This window comes from Leopardus geoffroyi, chromosome D1, assembly GCF_018350155.1.
Source record: "Leopardus geoffroyi isolate Oge1 chromosome D1, O.geoffroyi_Oge1_pat1.0, whole genome shotgun sequence".
NCBI classification, from domain to species: domain Eukaryota; kingdom Metazoa; phylum Chordata; class Mammalia; order Carnivora; family Felidae; genus Leopardus; species Leopardus geoffroyi.
This window is the reverse complement of record NC_059329.1, coordinates 105,526,553-105,546,506: the sequence shown is the minus strand read 5'-3', so window position 1 is coordinate 105,546,506 and position 19,954 is coordinate 105,526,553. Positions and strand designations below refer to the sequence as shown.

Here is a 19,954-nt window from a genome sequence, read left to right as displayed (position 1 = left end):
TGAGAAAAGCACACCTAGGAGGTGTGGTGTGTGTACTGGAGGGAGAACGGGAATGGGATCCCAGTGGAGCCAGCCCAGCTGCGTAGACCCTACCTTTGGGTGTCAGGTAGTAGGGTATGGGTCGTGATCATCTCTTTTTTTTTTTTTTTTTTTTTAATGTTTATTTATTTTTGAGAGAAAGAGACAGAATGTGAGCATGGGAGGGGCAGAGAGAGGAGACACTCTGAAGTAGGCTCCAGGCTCAGAGCTGTGAGCACAGAGCCCAACGCAGGGCTCGAACTCACGAACTCTGAGATCATGACCTGAGCCAAAGTTGGGATGCTTAACCCACTGAGCCACCCAGGCACCCCGGGTCATGATCATTTCAACCAGAGGCTGAGGCCTTAGTGCCTGGCGTATTGGTGGGAAAAATCTCCCTCAGCAGAAGCCGGAGCTCTTGCTTCCATGTGGTTTATTCGCTTGTTTTTCACAATGGCTCAGGGTCAAGATCGGAAGGCCTTTCACAGGAAGCCTTAAAACCAAATTAGCATGGCCAGTTAAAGGCCATGTTGCCACCCAAGGAAAATGCCTATCACTGAGGCCTCGAGGTGGCTGGGGCAGAGCAGCATGACCTCAGAATTCTACCTCCCTGAAGAGGGAAAGGGCAGCGCTAAGGTGGTACATGACCCACTCTGGGCCTGCAGTTTCTGTAGGAATTCTGGAGGTTGGTAGAGGGTTCCCTGCCAAACTCAGGACAGGCCCTGGGGGCAAGGGGACAGGGAGGGTCACCGCTGGAAGACAGGAGGAACTGCCAGTGGCCACCGCTGAGCCGCGGTGAGAGGGGCACAGAGGCCCAGGAGGCGCTCACACACCCTCCGGCTGCAGGGCCTCCAGGATGGCCCGGAGAATGGCGGCCGTGGCCACTGCCCCAGGGTCCGGCTGATCCAGCCGCGCAGAGCTGATGTAACTGGCTCTCCCGGCTCCCGCTTCCATAGTCTTGGTGGCCTCGGCTGCAGCCTCCGCACTCTGAGTGGGAACATGGGAGCAGGCTCAAAGACAAGCCACCAGGCCTCCTTCCTCCCACGGACCCTGCACCCCTCTGCCCCAGCCCTATCAACGCCCTGAGTACTGTCACCAGGGTGGAGAGGTCACCTCTCACATACGTCTGGCAGGGCAAGAATTACCATCTCCTGAGGGCTTGCTATGTCCTAGACACTGTGCTGGGGCTGCACATCTCTCTTAGCCTCACAGTACCCCTGAGATAGGTACTCCTCTCCCTGTTCAGAGGAGGAAACAGGTACACGAAGGATATTAACTTGTTCAGGGTCACATAGAGATGGGAGCCTAGTGGCTCCAAGCCTGTCTTCCTGGGTGGCTGGGTCCCAGCCTCACTCACCTGGACTGCTTTCGTCAAAACATGGAACAGATTGGCCCCTGGGCTCTTCCAGGCTTGGAGCTCCTGTCCTGCTGCCCACAGGGAGTCCAGCTGGACAAGGTGAGGGAAAGGGGACTGAGGAGAGGCCCTGCCACAGAGGGGGGCCTTCAGGGCCTCTATACTCAAAAGAGGGAAGGGCTGGGCTGAATACACACCATAGTCCTGTCCCCTGGAGCAGCCTTCCCGTACCTGGCAGGGAAAGAGAATGTGTGGGACTCCCTGCAGGGAGTCACTTTAGGAGTGGGGATCGGGCCTGGCTGGGAGTGGGCGACATCATCTACTGCCCCCAGTCCACCCTTGGTCTCAGGCCCAGGGCTCTGGCTCACTTCTGCATGGCCTCCAGGCCGGCATCCATGGCAGCAGACCAGGCTGGCAGGTCTGTCTTGGCCTTGAGTGGCTGGGCCGCCGCAGTCAGGAACAGGCCATAGAGCTGGGAAGGACCAAAACGCTGAGCACACGGGGCTGGCCTGGGCCTTAGCCAACCGGGGGATCCCTCTGTCAGCCCTCCAGTCCCAGGGGCTGCCGGCACTCACCGCCCCAGAGGAGCCTCCCATCTTCTCTAGCAGCAGGAGAGACAGTTTGGAGAGTAGCTGGGCAGGGCTGGCAGGGGGTGGACCCTCCTTCAGCCACCCTTGGATTGCTGCAGACAGAAAATCATCGAAGAATTCAGACTCTGCCATCTGCCTGGACCCCAACCAAGCACCCAGGCCTCGCTGCCAGGCTGAAGTAATGGTCACAGGAAGAGGCTGAGGAATCCAACCTCGGGAGATTCCCAAAGCTCCTTTTCTTTCTTTTTTTTTTTTTAATTTTTTTTTCTTTTTTATTTTATTTTATTTTTTTTTAATTTTTTTTTTTCAACGTTTATTTATTTTTGGGACAGAGAGACAGAGCATGAACGGGGGAGGGTCAGAGAGAGGGAGACACAGAATCTGAAACAGGCTCCAGGCTCTGAGCTGTCAGCACAGAGCCCGACACGGGGCTCGAACTCACGGACCGTGAGATCATGACCTGAGCCGAAGTCAGCCGCTTAACCGATTGAGCCACCCAGGCGCCCCCCCCCCCCCCCCCCCCAAAGCTCCTTTTCTACACTCTCTGGGCAGTCTGCAGAGCAGTGGGAAACCGGGACTGACAGGGACCTTGGCACCTGTCACCCAGAAGCTGAGGCATGCCCCGGACACCCTCGGCCTGGCGTTCCCTGCCTCAAGCCCCTGCTTCACTTCTCGGCCCTTTGCCCTGCGTCCTCCTTCCTGGATACTCCTTGTCGGCTGTTTGCCTCCCCCACCCGTACATAAGCCACGAGGGCAGGGAGTTTTATCTGCTTGGCTCACTATTGTATTCAGAGCCGCAGAGCGGTGCCAGGCCCGGGGTGGGCCTAATTCTTGATGGAATCCAGCCCATGGTGGCTGGATAATTAAGAGCCTTTCATTAGTCTGGGTAAGCTGAGAAACATAAGGACAATTATATGAGTTTTCCTTGAATCTGAAAGTTATTATTCACTATAAAAGATTACACACTGGGGCACCGGGCTGGCTCAGTAGAACATGCGACTCTTGATCTTGGGGCTGTGAGTTCAAGCCCCATGTTGGGCCTAGAGCTTACGTATACACGTACATATGTACATACGTAATTTTATCAAAAAAATATTTTATTTATTTTTTTTCAACGTTTTTTTTTATTATTTATTTTTGGGACAGAGAGAGAGAGAGACAGAGCATGAACGGGGGAGGGGCAGAGAGAGAGGGAGACACAGAATCGGAAACAGGCTCCAGGCTCTGAGCGTCAGCCCAGAGCCTGACGCGGGGCTCGAACTCACGGACCGCGAGATCGTGACCTGGCTGAAGTCGGACGCTTAACCGACTGCGCCACCCAGGCGCCCCAAAAATATTTTATTTTGCAATAACAACATTTCTACATTTGTAGTGTTTGAAGAAACTTCTAAAAAAAATATTTTTTAATGTTTATTTTTGAGAGAGACAGAGACGGAACGCGAGTGGGTTAGGGGCAGAGAGAGGGAGACACAGAATCCGAAGCAGGCTCCAGGCTCCGAGCTGTCAGCACCAGAGCCCAACGCGGGCCTCGAACTCACGAGCTGTGAGATCATGACCTGAGCCGAAGTTGGACGCTCAACCGACTGAGCCACCCAGGTGCTCCTTAAAAAATTTTTTTTAATGTTTATTTTTAAGAGAGAGAAAGAGCATGGCAGGGAAGGGCAGAGAGAGAAGGAGACACAGAATCTAAAGCAGGCTCCAGGTTCTGAGCTGTCAGCACAGAGCCCAACGCGGGGCTTGAACTCACGAACTGCAAGATCATGACCTGAGCTGAAGTCAGATGCTCAACTGACTGAACCATCCACATGCCCCTAGAAGAACCTTTTCTTACGAAAACAGGTGAAAGGGATGCCAGGTCCTATGAATGACCTCAGGGAAAAATAAAAGTTGTCCATCCCATGTGAACACTCCCAGTGCTTTTGAAATTGTTCTGGTTCGGGGCGCCTGGGTGGCTCAGTCAGTTAAGCGTCCGACTTCAGCTCAGGTCACGATCTCATGATCTGTGAGTTTCAGCCCCATGTTGGGCTCTGTGCTGACCGCTCAGAGCCTGGAGCCTGTTTCAGATTCTGTGTCTCCCTCTCTCTCTGACCCCTCCCCCATTCATGCTCTCTCTCTGTCTCAAAAATAAATAAACGCAAAAAAAAAAAAAAAAAATTGTTCTGGTTTGTGAAATGCCAAAATCTCAGAACCAATGTTTTACACCAGCTCCTCTCTTAACCCTAGAGGGACCCTGGCACCAACCTCTGGCAGCACGGCTATGGGTGGTGCCACAATCCCCGTCACCGGCAGCTCGATCCAGGGCATTCAGATGTTCCTCCAGGCCCAGGAGGGTGGCACACACCCGTTCCAGCACAAGCACCGTCTGCCTCGAGGCTAAGCCTAGAGAGGGAGGCCAGCAGGGAAGAGGCTGAACTTGACCCGTGTGGGGAGGCATGGGTAGGAGATCCCTTATCTACCCCACACCCCTCAGGGCTCAGGCCAAATCCCTGGGCCACTTCCCTAATAGCACAGCTCAGTACCTCCTGTGGCAGTGGAATCGGGGACCTCCAGAGGCTCAGCAGGGGCTGCCCGGCTCCGCTTCCGCCCAGTCACGGAGACCTTGGCCACGTTGGGCCAGGCTGATGCGGTGGTTTCAGCATCTAGGAACAGCAGGAGGACTCTTGTAGACACAGGTCAGCCGGTCAGGGATTAAGTGGGACATGGACTCCCCACCTGTGCCTGGTTCCCTCCATCTCAACAAGCAAGTACTGAGTGCCTGCTGTGTACAAGGGAAGTGTGAAGGGTCCCTGGGGAGGATCCTACTACCAACGCCTCAAGTGAGAGCTGAAGGCTGGAGAAGCCACAAAGGGCCTCTCCACAGAGGTCATGGTCCCTGATGGGGTGTCTCCAAGTCCCCATGGCTCCTCCTGGCCACAAGGAGGCCAGGCTTGGATGACCCCAGCTTCCAGGTCTCACCGATCAGTTTCAGGAGAGGCTCATCCACCAGCAGAAGGGTGAGAGAAATGCCAGGCATCTCCAGGGCGGACATGAAGGTGCCCACTAGGGCACGGGCGATCTTCACCCCGCGGCCCTCTGCAATACCAGAGTGTGGAGGTCCATGAGGGAATGAGAGGAAGGTGGGCACTTGTCCTCAGAGCATCAGAGAAAGAAACGGAGAGAAACAAGGACTTTGGAAGCTAGGGTCCTGAGGTTAGTAGGGAGAGGGCCAGATTCCCTCAGGGATGCCCCGAATTACCACATTCCCTGGAGGTGCCCCCTCTATAAGGAAGAGAGATAATTACAAGTCTCCTTTACTGAGTTCTCAGCAGGTGCCAAGCCGTATGCTAAGTGCGTTATGTTTGTTTAATCTCGTGTGATTCTCGTAACGACCCTATAAAGCAGGTACTATTGTTGCCACTTCCTAGCTGACAAGGAGACAGGCTCAAGGCATCCAGTCATCAGCTGGCAGAGTGATGGCCTGACTTGGGCTCGTCTGCCTGTACGCCCCTGCTCTGGGCCATCTCAAGACCCCATCTTGGCTGCTTTTCTCATGTCTGGCTTCAAAGGGCTGCAGGGAAAGCAGCTCCAGGGGTCGGGGAGGTCCCCTTCCGATGCAGGGCTCACCCAGAGAGCGGACAGCCGCGTCGGCCATGATGCCCAGTTCCAGGAATGACAAGCCACCCAGGTTGTTGACCATCAGCACCACTGAGGAGCCTGTGGGCAGACATGACACCTAGGTGAGACTCTCCAGGCCCCCTGCCCAGAGTGGGAGGAAAGGCTGGGAGGCAGCGTGACAGCCCCTCACCAGACTGCACGGGCACATGGGACACGTTGGAGGAGTTCGTCATGTGGTCGAGCATGAGTGTCACGATCTCGTCGGCGGATGCCATCTGTCAGAAGGAAGAGTCGGGGTGAGCTGCGTTGGGAGGCCTTGGTCTTACACCAGCCTGGGCCACGGAGTCCTCTCACCTTTATCCGGCGCACGCCAGCTTCCCCGTGGATCCCTGTGGATAGACTTGGTCACCGTGGACCCACTCGGGGCCTGCGGATTTGCTCCTCATGTTTTGCTCAAGGATTTACTAAGTACTCAGCACGAGGCTAGGCACCGTGTATGTGAGGAGTGTCGGGGGCAATGGACAGAATAATGAAAGCTACACAGTCCGCTCTCTGGGAGCTTATGGCTGGGTAGTGGAGACAGCTAGAACCTAACTACTTAACTTTTAACTAGTTAGTTAGCTTTAACTAGAGGCAATCACGGCGACGCCACCTGAGGCCTCTGCCTATCACTTCGGAAGCGTTGGGGGAGGAAGAAGGGAGCTGGGTGGCCTCTGACCCCCTTTGAAAGAAGGGCTGATTTCTGGCAGAGGTAGAGGGGCCCAGAAGTGGTGTGAACAAAGACAAGGAGGTGGGTGGTGCACAGAGCCCCCATGGCCAGAGCCCTGGGCGTGGACGGTAAAGCAGGTAAAGAGACCAGGCAGGCCGGGCCAGAAGGGCCTCAAGTGCCCACATAAAAATAGTAAGACCCGGGCGCCCGGCTGGCTCTGTCGGAAGAGCATGCAAGTCTCGATCTTGGGGTTGTGAGTCCAAGCCCCATGTTGGGTGTAGAGATTACTTAAATAAACTTAAAAAAACCCCAACAACAAAGACTACTTTGACGCCTGCTCCAGGTGAGCAGGGAGGAAAGCTCCCAGGGCATAAGACGTGGGCAAGACCCAGGTGCAGGCACGGCCGGGACAGAGGTGGCCCCAAACTCACCCAGGCCTAGCTCCACCTCGTCCGGTGAGAGCTCAAAGGTGGGTCTGGAGCCAGGGACGCTGCAGGAGGACAAGCTCACTCCCAGGGTTCCTGCGGGAATGAGGACAAGGCGTGAGAAAGATCCTGCTCTCGGCACCGGGCATCGGGCCAGGCAGCAGAGACACCTCGGGAGCCCTGTCCACGGCAGCCTCTTGGCTGACACAGGCCACCAGACTCTTCACCTCGGTGGTGGAAGAGAAACCCAGCTTGGGGACCCAAGCTACCTGTCCCCTGGAGCTCCCCCAGGAGACGTTCCCTCAGCCCCTGGGGAGTAGCCTGGAAAGCCCTCCTATGCAGCTGCAGGGAACCTGCTCCTAGTCAGTCCCAAGGTCAGCCTCAACCTCCCACCGGCCCCTCCCAAATCCCTGGGCCGGCACTCACCCATGGCCTTGGCAACCACGCTCACCCGATTTGTGATTTCCTCCAGCCCTACACCTGCCTCAGCCAGGGCACCTGCCACCTGCACCCGCACAGAATGAGGGGAAGGGGTCACCGTACCACTTGGGGGTAGACGACCGGCTGGGGCTGAGTTTCTAGTTGGGAAGAGGGCATCTCAGTACCGTCACCTCAACCCGGCCCACCACATTTAGGGCAGAAGAGTGCACCCTCTTGCGTTCACAGTGCACTTGCCAGGAATCTTCAAGAACCCCAATGTGTTGGGAGCCAGAAGAGACTTTGCAAACAGAGAAATGGACCCAAAGAAGGGAGGTGACTGGTCCAGTGTCACACAGCTAGTCAGTGGACACCTGGCCAAGGAACCCTGGTTGACTCTCAGAAGCCTGGGGGGCTTTCAGCAGGTGAACAAGCTGGTCAGATACACATTTTCAAAACCTCTGGGGCAGGGTGGGGAACATACTGGAGGGGTAGGCAGGAAGCTGGCAGGGAACCCAGGGAGGAGCAGCGACCACCACATGGGCACGAGCACATGGGCGCCTGAACCAAGGCTGGGACAGGAAGGGCGGGGCTCTGGGGCACGTGCGTCATAGGGGCGTTCGGGAGTCGGATCACTAGGACAGGGCAACGGGGTGGGTGTGGGGAAAGGAGAGGGAAAGGTCCGGGAGAATGCTTCTATTCTCTGCTTAGGTAGTTGAAGGGGCTTCCTGGATCAGGGCGCACTGGGGAAGGAGTGGCTTCTTGGGAGGTGGGCTGGCTGGAAAGAGCAGGCTGGGGGTGGGGGGTGCCGGCCAGCCAGTGTCCCGGGTGGGAAATCTCACCTTGTGTATGAGCACTGTGCCGCAGAGTCCCCGCCTGCCTGCCTTCTTCAGGACGGTGAAGGCGCTGTCATCCCCGATGACCACCATCTCCACGGGGATGCCCTCAGCCCGGGCCTGCTCCCGGGCCAGGCCGAAGTTGAGCCGATCCCCAGTGTAGTTCTTCACGATGAGGAGGGTCCCCACTGCAGAGGCAGCCGGCAGGGCCCCCTCAGTGCCTGGCCTCCCCGCAGCAGCCCCTCCTGCACGCCAGGCTTACCTGTGCCTGCCTGGGCCACTGCCCTGATGGCTGCCAGGATGCTGCCCACCGCCGGGGAGGTGAACACGGCTCCTGCGATGACCCCTGTCAGCATCCCCTTCCCTACGAAACCTGGAGACAGAGCGGGTGCTCGCTGGGGACCTGGGCCTGCAGTCCCCAGGGTTTCCTGTGCTCCTGGGCTTCACGGTTTGGCAAGGCCTACACCTGGGTCACCCTCCACAGACCTTTCCTCAGGGTCTGTCTCCTCGGAGGGCCTTCCCTGACCTCCCAGCGGAGGCAAGTCCCTGCCCCATCCCCAGTGACTCCCTGTTCCTTTACCCTGCTCTCCTGTCTCTGCTACTTGACTTACACGCTCTGGAACACTCTTCTTAAAAAAAAAAAAAAAAAAAGTTTACTTATTTGGAGAGAGGGAGAGAGAACCAGCAGCAGAGAGGCAGTAGAGGGGGGGACAGAGGATCCGAAGCGGGTTTGTACTGACAGCACAAAGCCCAACGTAGGGTTTGAACCCACGAACGGTGAGATCACGACCTGGGCCGAAGTCGGATGCTTAACTGACCGAGCCACCCAGATGCCCCTGGAATGCTCTTTCACTGTGTGTTTACCTGGTTACCACATCTCCAAAGGAGAACAGAAGCTCTGTGAGGGCAGGTACCTTATCTTTCTGACTTACTGGTGCATGCCTAGCGCCCAAATCAGTGCCAGGCAACAACAGGTTCTCGTGAATGGTGCTCAGTGGATGGATGGCTTTGCCGAGGGAGACAGGAAAGTTACAGACGATACAAAGCCCGGTCCCTGCCCCCCAGGATTGCTCAATGAAAACTCCCATGTCTGGCACTGAACAGGAAACAACCTAGGACTGTCCACGTTATATGCGAAAATGCAGGGTGGGAATTCAGAAAAAGTATACGGTTCTAGGCTGGAAAAGTCAGGAAGGCTTCATGGAGGAGGGGAAGGGTCACGTGGGCCTGGAAGGCCAGGATTCACAGAATCACTGACTCGCAGAGCTGGAAGGGCCTCAGAGGTCATCTGGTCCAACCTTGTGCTTCAGAGACACAGAGACCGAGGCCCAGTGAAAGGCCACGACTGGCCCCGGATCTCAGCCTGAGGGACTGGGAGAGGAGGAACCGGGACCCGACCGGGGCTTTGTCCTCAACACCCAGGAGCCCCGAGGATCTCCCAGGAGCCCGTGCACTCTGCCCAGACTACTCACCGGCATGGGCAGGCTCATGGCCGGAGCCCCCACCTGACAGCAGTGCCACGCGGCCCTTGAGGCTGTCCAGGTCAGAACGGAGGGCCACGCGGTGGCCCTGCAAGAGATGCAGGTTGGGGTTGCAGGCCACCAGGCCAGCAAGGGCATCGTCGGCACAGCCTGCCACCGTGTTCACCAGCTTCTTGGATGTCTGCGAGAGAAGAGCAGGGAGGAGGCTCCAGGTGTGGTTGGCAGGGACACGCTGCTGCGGCTAGGACCCCTTAACCGTAGGGAGACCCCAAAGGCCCAGCAGTTCCTCGAACTGGGCATACCTTTCTTAGGTGGCTGCTTCTGGGAGTTCTCTTAATTTGGGATCATTTATTCAGGGCAAAATTTATGAAGCGCTTTGGACTATGGGTCAAATTTGGCTGGGAAAATGGCTTCAGCAGAAATAAAAGAGGGGACCTAGAATCCTGAGTATTAACGAATGCAATAACATTAGGGCCCAACAGTCTTCTTCTAAGGAGGAGAAGCCCTAGGCCGAGGCTCCTGTGCCTGGAGGAGGCACCCTGTTCCCGCCGGGCCTCTGGTGCAGGACAAACATTTCCTGAGCCTCTTGGTGTGCCCGGTGCTAGGCACTGTGTGCAAAGAGTTAACAGAATGTTGGTCCTGCCCTTGATGGAAGTGCAGAGAGATCATTTCCATGTGCTGTGGGAAGTACAGCACGAGAGGAACGCACCGTGTCCTCGGCGGATCCCGAGAATCTTTGTGAGGACAGGTAGGAGTTAGGAAGGGAAAGGGCACGAGAGGCCCGGGGTAGGGAAAAAGGATAAGGATATTCCAGGTTGCGGGTGGGGGGAAGAGTCCACGCCAGGGTCTGGAGGTGTGAAAGCATACGGTGGCCGGGCCAGGAAGCAAGTTAGAATGACCTGAGCAACCAGTGACCGTCAGGAAGAGGTGGGCAGGTCCTCACAAGTAGAAGGTGGGACCTGGCCATGGGACACCTCGCTTGGGAGGGTGTGGGGCAGCTTGCCTGAGGGGAGAGCTGAGCTGACACAGGGTGCAGGCAGAGGCGGCCAGCGTGGGGACTGGAGTAGAAGAGAATTTGGGTTCTGCAGTCACAAGCGCTTGGGCTCAAAGCCCACGTCTGCCTCTCATCGGCTGTGAAGGCTCAGGGAAGACACCTCACCGTTCTGACCTTTGTCTTCCTTGGCAAATTGGGAACTTAATAAACTAGAGCATATACCTGCTGTAGGGTCAGAACTGAATAAAAGGCAGCTACTCCCCTTTTCTCCCTTGCTAGCTGAACAAGGTTTGCAGACTAGGGTGCGGGTTCTGCCTTTGTCCCAAAGAGAGACTAGAGCCTAATACGGACCCAGAGGGCAGGATCCCAGCGCCACCTGGTGGCCCAGGGCGGCTTTGAGCCAGGTCCTGTCAAGGTGCATCTCCCTGAGGCTCCTTCCCTAAACCTACGGGCATCCGGTTCCTTTGTGCAAACTCTGGCAGGGGCCAAAGCCGAGCCACCTGCTCTGGGATTAGGAGAGCAGCCCAGGTCAGCAGGAAGTGAGCAGAATAATAAGACTGGCTCTGTTCCCAAGTAGTGACTGAGAGCGAGGTCTGGGTCTAAGTGCTTCTGGGCATGCTTCATTTAATATTCCCAACCACACTATGCAGGAAAGATTAGCCTGGAAGAGGAAACCGAGGCATAGGTTAGTGACTTTGCCCAGGGTCACACAGCCAGTGAGTGTCCAGGTCTGCTTGGCTCCAAAGATAGTCCCATTTTAGCCTTATCATGCTGCTTTCCCGAGGGGCTGAAGGGAGGCGGAGAGTGACAGAAGTCTTGCCCTAGTAAGGGCATGGGCTTGTGGCTCTCAGAGCCCTCTGGGGACTGGAATACGCAAAGAAATTCTGAGTTGGTCTCAACTTCAAGCCCAGCCTCCAGAGCCACCAGCCTCCAAGAATGTGTCCCCCTGCCATTCCTGACAGTCAGTCTTGCCTGGGATTTGCAACCAGAGGCAGAAGGGCGGGGGGGCTCGGGCAACCGTGCCAACCCTGGTTCCCAGTGGCCTGAGAGATTAGAAAAGTAAAAGTAAAGGAAGTTGATTAGGCACTGAGTGAGGACTCCCGGATTCAGGTCTGATTAACACCTCACGGCCACTTGGAGGTGGGCCCTAATATGCCTCGCACGGCAGGTGAGGAAAACAAAAAACAACCTCAGAGAGATCAAGTCTTTTATAAGAAGGTCACACAGCTGGTTGGTGACAGGCTGAAATGTGAACCCATGTCTCTCCAAGGCCTGCTTTGGTTCAGATCTAGTTCTAGAGTGGACCTGGAGTAAGGCCCAGGGGCATGCTGGGCCACCCACAGTGTACCAGAGGTGTACCACCCACAGGGTGTAAGGAACACCTCTGGGACCAGCCCACACTTGCCTCAGGTTCAGGAACAGGCACCAGATCCTTCGTGACTCCTCCTGTGACTGCTACAGTGTCTATTACAGAATAGGCACCTAGAAATGTTTTAATCTAAATGTATGACCGAGACCAGGGGCAGATGGGCCTTGGAGGGACTGAGAGGCTGCAGCCCCGGGCCCGGCTGGGACCAGCTGGGAAATGGAGGGAAGCAGAGATCCGGCCCTGAGAGGGAGGATAACCCCCTCTCCTCTCATAACCTCTGTGAACCTCAGGAGGCAGCAGCGTCTTTTTGTCAGGGTGTAAGGAACTCCAGCATGCCTAGGGCTGGCACCCCCACTGCTCTAAGGCCACGGTATCCTTCCTCTGCCCTGGCCCTCATGGGACTCACCATGGTGGGGAGGCTCTGACGCAAGCTGAGTTCACGCCTTCACGTTGAGCTGCCAGAGGCCGGGCGATCCTGTGGGTACTACCTGGGTCTAAGCACAGCAAAGGTCATAGGAGCACCTGTAGGAGAGGATAACAGTATGAGCCGCTGGAGGCACTGGCAGCCTACTGGCACCCTGCTGGCACAATCACGCACCCAGGGCCCTAGTAATGAGGGAGCTGCCCCAGACTTTGATCCAAGTCCAAACTCTAGTACGTGGGCTGCGAATGGAGAAGAGCATGGGGCTGACCAAGGTTCACACCTGCACTTGGCTGCCAGAAGACAGACTGATCCATGCTGGGCACAGGGCTGCTTTTATGCCCAAGAACAGCACCCACCTCATCACCAAGGGGCGTTTACCCACGGAGTAACTTCAACTCCTATATGGGCATCGCATGCAGTGAATTCATTTATAAAGATCTTCACGCAGTTGGTCTTGGCACCACACCAGGAAGGGAGCAGCTGAGTCTGTGACCCCATTTTACTTCTGGGAAACAGGCAGAGAGCTCTAATGACTTGTCCAAGGTCATACGGGTAAGAGTCAGGACTCAAACTCAGGCCTAGTTTTTCTACAAAGCCTGTGTTCTTTTCACTGGCTATTCAGTGCTTCCTAAGTCAGGCAGAGTCCTTGTTTACGTAGGTAAACAGCAATGACATTTTAGCTTCTTTCAGTGCAGCCTTGTTCAGAGGTATCTTGGGGTCATCCAAGGTCTTGTGCTCACTCTGCATATGCAATAGAAAGAATCTGCACCCAGGGTCCCCACCTAGCTCTGCCTGACTTACTGGGGAGATCTCAGGTAAACCAATTCCCCTGAGCCTCAGCTTCCTCATCTGTAAAATGGGGGTTGCCTTCTCTGTGACATGCTGTAGGTGCTCCAAGCCATGTGGTCCTCCTCCTATTCCTTCCTTGCAAAGCCTCTCTGAGGTGGAGTGGCCTGGAAATTGCAGGACTGACTGCTTTCCTGGGCCATTAAGGGTCTCACCCGGGGAAATTCCGGTTTTGTGTTTGAGGTCAGAATTTCTACAGCAACGGGGGCACTAATAATGAGGGCAAGTGGCCTAGCGGGCCCTCCCATATCTGAAAAATAAAACACAGTTTAAAAGGGGAAAGGTGAGGCTCCTGGTGTCCTCCGGGTAAGGCAGTGTGATCGATCATCCTAGGGCCAGGTGAGGGTACCGGCTGAGTTTGGAGGAACTGGGGGTGCTAAGGAGAGGTCCGGACCTTGGTTCCAATCTGGGAGGTGCACAAATCGCTGCCCCCTCCCTGACCCTCTTAGACCTCTGCAGTACTTCCGGTTCCAAAAGGGAGATCAGCCCCGAGAACTCTCCGAGCAATGGAAGAGGGAGAGGACGGGGGTCTTCGGTTGGGCGAAAGACGCGGACGGGGGCTGAGGGCAGCGGGTCGGTTCCGAGGGCGGAGGAAGGGGCCCCCACCCGCTCACAGCCACCTCCAAAACCGCAGCCGCTGCATAAGGACCCCCGACGGCTCGCCCTCATCCGGGTACTCCAGGCTCAGGCGGTAAGAGACGGGGCGGGGCCTCTAGGGGCGGGGCCTCTTTTGGTTGGCCGCCTAGGGCGCCGTGAGTCCTCCAAGAGGCCAGGTGAGGCCGTCCCGTGATGCCCTGCGCCCCGGCCGCTCTGGCCTGCAACGTGTCTCTGGGGCGGAGGCAGCGGCATTGGAGTTCGCCGCGCGCGGGTGGGGGCCCCTGTCTCTTCGCCTGTGTCCATTTCTCTATCGTTGCGCTCGAGTGCCGACGGGCCGCCCCAGACCTCGACATGTCGTACAACTACGTGGTAACGGCACAGAAGCCCACCGCCGTGAACGGCTGCGTGACCGGTGAGGCTGCCGGGGCAGGGGACCCCGCGAGGGAGGGAGCTGGGGGGGCACCGAGGCCTAGGGAGGCCCGCGGCCCCTGGGGCGGCCGGGCGGGACCGAGTCCCGGGAATGGAAGGTGCTGGCGGCCGACGGAGCTCCGCCAGCCCACGGCTTTAAAGAAGGTGTCCTTAAAAGAAGCACGCGCCTTTTGGGGAGTAAAAACTGCGCTTGGGGGTCCCCTTTTCGTCCTGGGAGGTCACTTGGCCTCGGGGACAGGGACGGGCCCCACCGGGACAGACAGCGAAGTGTGAGTGGATTGTACGGTGTTGCCGGGGGGAGGGGGCGAGATTGGCCTCGTGTGGTCAGGGGAAGGGGCGGTGGCGATGGCGACTTTCTTAGGGTCAGAATTTTCCAGTGGGAGAGCCTGGAAGGTGCAGGAGGTGGAGGGATGTGAGGAATGTACGCTCTCACCCGAAGGAGAGGAGTCTTCTCTGCCTGGGGCTGTTGTTTACTCGAGGGAGCTGCTAGAGCCGAGGGTTCGGATGGCCCGGCCCCGTGTTGGGTTTGCCTTGTTGACTAGACAAGGATCACAAAGGACACAGATGTCCAGAACTCTGGGAGTAATCGTCTTGAACCACGTTCACAGCAGAATATGAAGGCCTCAAAGTTGTATGTTTGTGTACATCCTAATCACGATTCCAAAACAAAACTCTTGTTGTTTGGAGAGTTGGAAGCTGTGAGGGAGTGTGGACGGGGGGTTATTTGGTCGACTGCTGGGAAGGCAAGAGGTGTGGACAAAACGGTGTCTTGATATAAAGCTCTGAGAATTTGCATTCCATCCGGTCTGTTTGGTCAAGATTTTGTGAGAATGTAGGTAAGGACTGAATGCAGGTGAACGCTTTCTCCAGCATCCCTTACCGAGAAGATAAGTCTGCCACTGCAGTAGGAAAAGTAAAATTTGAGGGCACAGAGCCATCTGAAAGGTTTTCACAGTCATTGTCAGTTGAAGGACATGCTGCTCTTAGGCCCAGGCCAGTTTTCTTAGTCTGATTAGGGAAGTAGCTCTCTTGAATGTATGAAGTGAGACTCTCTGAGGTGCTGGATTTGGCAAGAAGGAAGTGAATGGAGGGAGCCAGAGAACTCTGAAATAAATGTGAATTCTGGGGGTATTTAAGGACAAGTGATAGGATTATTTAGATACTGTTCTGGCGTCAAAAGTTAGAGGATCTGTTCTTTCAGGACACTTTACATCAGCCGAAGACCTGAACCTGTTGATTGCCAAAAACACGAGATTAGAGATCTATGTGGTCACTGCTGAGGGGCTTCGGCCCGTCAAAGAGGTGGGCATGTATGGGAAGATTGCTGTCATGGAGCTTTTCAGGCCCAAGGTAAGTGCTCTGGGTTGGGCCCAGCAACAAGAACTGTCCTGTGGATGGTTTCACTTTGGCTTGGGATGGGTGGAATGGGGTTTAGGAGAGAAGTCTCTCTCTCTCTCTCTCTTTCTTTCTCTCTCTCTTTTTTTTTTTTTTGGATGGCACGTTTCAATTTATATTATTTAACAAGCTTCCTAGATATAGAACAGGGTCACTAGGAAAAAAGTCAGGTTGACTTCTCTAGAAGGGGAGACTACAGTGGTTTGAAATGTGGGTCACCATACTGATTCAGAGAGTAGGCTCTTGATGAGGGCCATCCTGGTTTTATTCCTTATTGATTCTAACTTTGGATGTCACCTAACCTTTCAGAGCCTCAGAGCCTTATTGGCTTGTGTGCAGAGTGGAGATAACGACATGAAATCTCCTGGGTTACTGTGAAGAGGAAATGTTATAATAATAGGAGCTATTACATGGCAAGCATTTACTGTTACACTAATAGTTATCATAGTATTGTCGTCATCATTGTAACTCAAATGCTTTCATCTGTGTTGCTTCATTGTATCCCAACTGACTCTGACAAGAAAGCAGTGGGTTCAAAATTTCAACTGTAATCCTTGGAACAAAATATTCAGTCTTTTGGGGTCTCTGTTAATAAGTAAGTAAGACTTTTGTAGATCCATTTTAGCTCTCATCGTTATTCACATGTTTTTCCCTCTTCGAATAGTTGGGAGAGGATTAGAGGAGGCATTGCATTCATCTTGGAGAATTTGAATGGAATGAGAGATTAGCTTGAGATGGAAATAGACAAGACATTACTGTGGGTAGGGCAGAGACAAGTACAGTCATCAAAGTGAAGCCCAGATGTTTACCTGCTTTAGTTCTGGCCTGTTGCACACACCCTTAGGGTGTGTGTACCTGATGTGTGTTACCTATTCACTGGGATTTTTCTCTTCAGGGAGAAAAGAAAGTTCTTCAAGAACTTAGCATGCTTGAAGAAAGAGGCTTAAAGGCCGGACAGCTATTTTTGTTTTAACAGGAACCTCTTTTAGGGGCGCCTGGGTGGCTCAGTCGGTTAAGTGGCCGACTTTGGCTCAGGTTATGATCTTGTGGTTCATGAGTTTGAGCCCCACATTTGGGCTCTGTGCTGACAGCTCAGAGCCTGGAGTCTGCTTCAGATTCTGCGTTTCCGTCTCTCTCTGCCCCTCCCCTGCTCATGCTCACTCGCACACTCTCTTGCTCTCTCTCTCTCTCTCTCTCTCTCTGTCAAAAATAAACTAAAAAAAATTAAAAATAAAAATTTTTTTAAAGAACCTCTTTTAATGGTATCATGTTGGTTTCCAGGGGGAGAGCAAGGACCTCCTGTTTATCCTGACAGCTAAGTACAATGCCTGCATCCTGGAGTACAAGCAGAGCGGCGAGAGCATTGATATCATAACACGAGCCCATGGCAACGTCCAGGTGAGGTGGCTGCTTTAGGCTGATGAGAGTTTTTTGGGTAGAGCTGTCATGATTTGATGGAGAAAATTGAGCTGCTGGGGCAGCTCTCACTGTGATCAGAGAAACAAAGAGAACATCCTAAGGGTTTGAGCTTTTATGAAGAAAGGGAGAGTCCAAGGGACAGGGCACTAATTCATTGAGATTCGGTGTTCTGCGAAAAGGCACGCACTGATGTGGGCTCGCTGGCATGGCCAGTAGACGCCACTGGTTTTACTGCTACCCCTAAAGTCACCTTGGGGAGGAGGTGCCTGGTATCCTCTGTTACCCTGAGTGTTGAGGTTCTTCCCTAACCTCAGTTTTTTTAATTTTATTTTTTTGAGAGAGAGACAGAGAGTGAGCAGGGGAGGGGCAGAGAGAGGGGGAGGCTCAGGATATGAAGCAGGCTCCAGGCTCTGAGCTGTCAGCACAGAGCCCGACACGGGGCTCGAACCCACGAACTGTGAGATCGTGACCTGAGCTGAAGTCAGAGGCTTAACCGACTCAGCCACCCAGGCGCCCCTCCTAACCCCAGTTTTACTTCTTAGGACCGTATTGGCCGCCCCTCAGAGACTGGCATCATTGGCATTATTGACCCCGAGTGCCGCATGATTGGCCTGCGACTCTATGATGGCCTTTTCAAGGTCATTCCGCTAGACCGGGACAATAAAGAGCTCAAGGCCTTTAACATCCGCCTCGAGGAGTTGCATGTCATCGACGTCAAGTTCTTATATGGTTGCCAAGCACCTACCATCTGCTTTGTCTACCAGGTACTGGAGCTGGAGGAGAGAGGGGGAAGCGGTGTGGTTTTGCACAGTGGGAGTTGCTTTCCGCTAATTGGAATGTCTGGATTTGGCAGTAGGGCAGGCAGAGAGTTGAACATATTTGTCCTTAAATGTTTTGAATGATATGATTAATATGGGTCAGAATTTGATTGCGTCTTGAGCGCAGAAGTACTTAATGAGGCAGGAAGCTCTCTGGGGCTGGTAGCAGGTTTTAATCCTGAGATTACATTCTTGTGGACCTTGGAGATTTTATAGGGTGACCCAGTTTATACTTTGTCTGAGTCTCTTACCGGCATGCTAGGGGATTATTAAAACTTAGCTGTAGAGCAGTGATCTAGAAATTGCCCCTGTAAGCAAAAGAAAAATCGTCTTGGCGATGTCTTATCTATGTCTTCTAAGAAGAGGTTTGCATTTTGTCCAGCCCTCACTTTCTGGTGACTTGTTGGCTGTTGACTTCTATTTTGGTCTGTGCCTCAAACTTTAGCCGCGCTGATCCTGGGCAGCTGTTCTCTGAGCCAGATTTGTTAAGTGGGGGCGGGGTGGCAGAACACCAGGCTCACTTGCCTGTATCTTAGAAAAATCTCCGCCTTTTAACAAAGAGCCAGATAGCATGAGGTCATTTCGCTTGCATGTGGTTGAATCAGTGGTGGAGGGAAACCTAGTCTGAGTCCCGAGTGAGATGCGTGGGCACGTTCGATAGCTGTGTTAAGCTTCGGAAACACTGATTGTTTTTGCGTATTCTTTAGTGTCCCCCTAAGTGCTAGAGTTCAGAGGCTGGTCGCAATGAAGTTCAGTTGAATGAGGTTGAAACGACTTTAGGAGATTTTGTTTGATCTTGCTCACAGTTCACTACTGAAGCTGAAATAAAAACTTAAGAATTTCTCTCTCGTGTACAGTTTTGTAAATTACCAGGTCATTAAAACATTGATGTTGGTTATTCAAGGCTGATTCTGTCTGTTCCTAGCCTCAGGGCTGCCAGTTGTGAAAGATCTTCGTTTCTGTATATGTCTCAGGGGTCCAAATGCAAACCCCAGCTTGAACTTTTCATGAAGTTCAGTCTTAACCCCTGTCATTGATGGGAAGAGCTTTCCTCAACTAAAAACCACTATCTCCTGTTTTGTGCCAAAAATTCAACTTGGGAAACATTTAGGGACTTGCCCGGTGAAAGGTAGTCATTCTAAGTGTGTCAGGAGCTATTAGCAGCGATTAAGATGTGGCCCCTGCCCCGAAACACATTGTGGAATTCTTTCCATAACTTCTTAGACTTCCATCTGGCCTTTGTTGATGCCATCTCCCACTGGCCGATTGTAGCCTCCCCATCCCTGCTCTTCTAGTCTCAAAGGTGACTTTGATGGCCCTAGGACTGATGTGAGTCAGGATTCAGGAGAAGCAGGGGAAGGTGTTGAAAAGGCAGGACTGGAGGTCTTAGCTAAAACCTCCTTGTAGAGTAGTGTTGTGTTCTGTTCTCACTCCCATCACCCCTGCAGAATGTGCTTAAGAATTGTATCTTTTTTTTTTTTTTTTTTTAAATAATCTCTACACCCAGTTTGGGGCTCGAACTCACGACCCCGATGTCAAGAATTGCATGCTCCACGGACCGAGCCAGCCAGGCGCCCCTCAGATAAATTTTTTAATCACTTAGACGTATTTAGCTTGTCAATATATTAACTTCCTTGAGACCAAGGACTCTAGGATGTAACGTATGTCTTAGACACACCCGTGAATATACACGTGTATGTTGTATTTCTTACGGTGATCGGTATAGCGTCCCACATTGGTTTTTCTAATTCTGAAGCCTGTCTTGGTTGGTTGAGTTGTTAGAAACAAGAAACAGGTCTGGGTCTCAGCCTACCCAGTCACAGGCTTAGTTTGTGGCTGTCAGCATATGGATGGGTCAGGGTAGTAAGGCCAACGTGATAGGATGGTCAGATGCTGGGTGGGTATGGCCTGTCCCTTTCAGGACTCCCGTCCAGTCCAGGGTTCACCCTTCGTTGGGGCTAACCGCTTCACCTTTCCCCCACCTAGGACCCTCAGGGGCGGCATGTGAAAACCTATGAGGTGTCTCTTCGAGAGAAGGAGTTCAATAAGGGCCCTTGGAAACAGGAAAACGTAGAAGCTGAGGCTTCCATGGTGATTGCAGGTTGGTTGGGGTTTTGGAAATGTGCCCCCTGCCCCCCAGGTCTGGGTCTGTTCCCTACTCTTGCTCCTTCCTCACCTTCTCTGCGCCTTTATTTCCGGGCTCAGATGCTCTTTTGCACATGCATTACTCAGCAGCCCT

The 19,954-nt window shown here is 53.9% G+C and overlaps 2 protein-coding genes across 7 annotated transcripts in view; one reads left to right on the top strand and one right to left on the bottom strand.

Moving 5' to 3' along the window:
- Positions 1-434: 434 nt before the first annotated feature.
- On the bottom strand, positions 435-13,772 carry TKFC (triokinase and FMN cyclase). 6 transcript variants are annotated; one of them, XM_045485447.1, is made up of 19 exons: positions 13,452-13,717; positions 13,213-13,307; positions 12,194-12,309; positions 9,416-9,605; positions 8,206-8,316; positions 7,950-8,131; positions 7,117-7,195; positions 6,697-6,786; positions 5,911-5,945; positions 5,747-5,831; positions 5,566-5,655; positions 4,918-5,034; positions 4,482-4,601; positions 4,204-4,341; positions 1,948-2,054; positions 1,741-1,844; positions 1,570-1,603; positions 1,376-1,465; positions 435-1,005 (listed from the first exon to the last, which is right to left on the bottom strand). In XM_045485447.1, exons 3-19 carry the CDS (start codon positions 12,194-12,196, stop codon positions 844-846), a joined length of 1,737 nt encoding a protein of 578 aa, XP_045341403.1. In that variant the 5' UTR covers positions 12,197-12,309; positions 13,213-13,307; positions 13,452-13,717; the 3' UTR covers positions 435-843. The 6 variants fall into 6 exon arrangements, with proteins under 6 accessions (XP_045341403.1, XP_045341400.1, XP_045341402.1 ...); XM_045485444.1 differs by lacking the exon at positions 13,213-13,307 and having other exon boundaries at positions 13,678-13,772; XM_045485446.1 differs by lacking the exon at positions 13,213-13,307 and having other exon boundaries at positions 13,664-13,757.
- Positions 13,773-13,782: 10 nt separating this feature from the next.
- Positions 13,783-19,954, top strand: part of DDB1 (damage specific DNA binding protein 1) — a 29,574-nt gene continuing 23,402 nt past the window's right edge. The window contains exons 1-5 of the mRNA XM_045485443.1: positions 13,783-14,066; positions 15,285-15,433; positions 16,760-16,876; positions 17,440-17,661; positions 19,702-19,816. Of these exons, the coding sequence (XP_045341399.1) occupies positions 13,847-14,066; positions 15,285-15,433; positions 16,760-16,876; positions 17,440-17,661; positions 19,702-19,816 (823 nt within the window). The 5' untranslated portion in view covers positions 13,783-13,846. The remainder of the gene's footprint in view (positions 14,067-15,284; positions 15,434-16,759; positions 16,877-17,439; positions 17,662-19,701; positions 19,817-19,954) is intronic.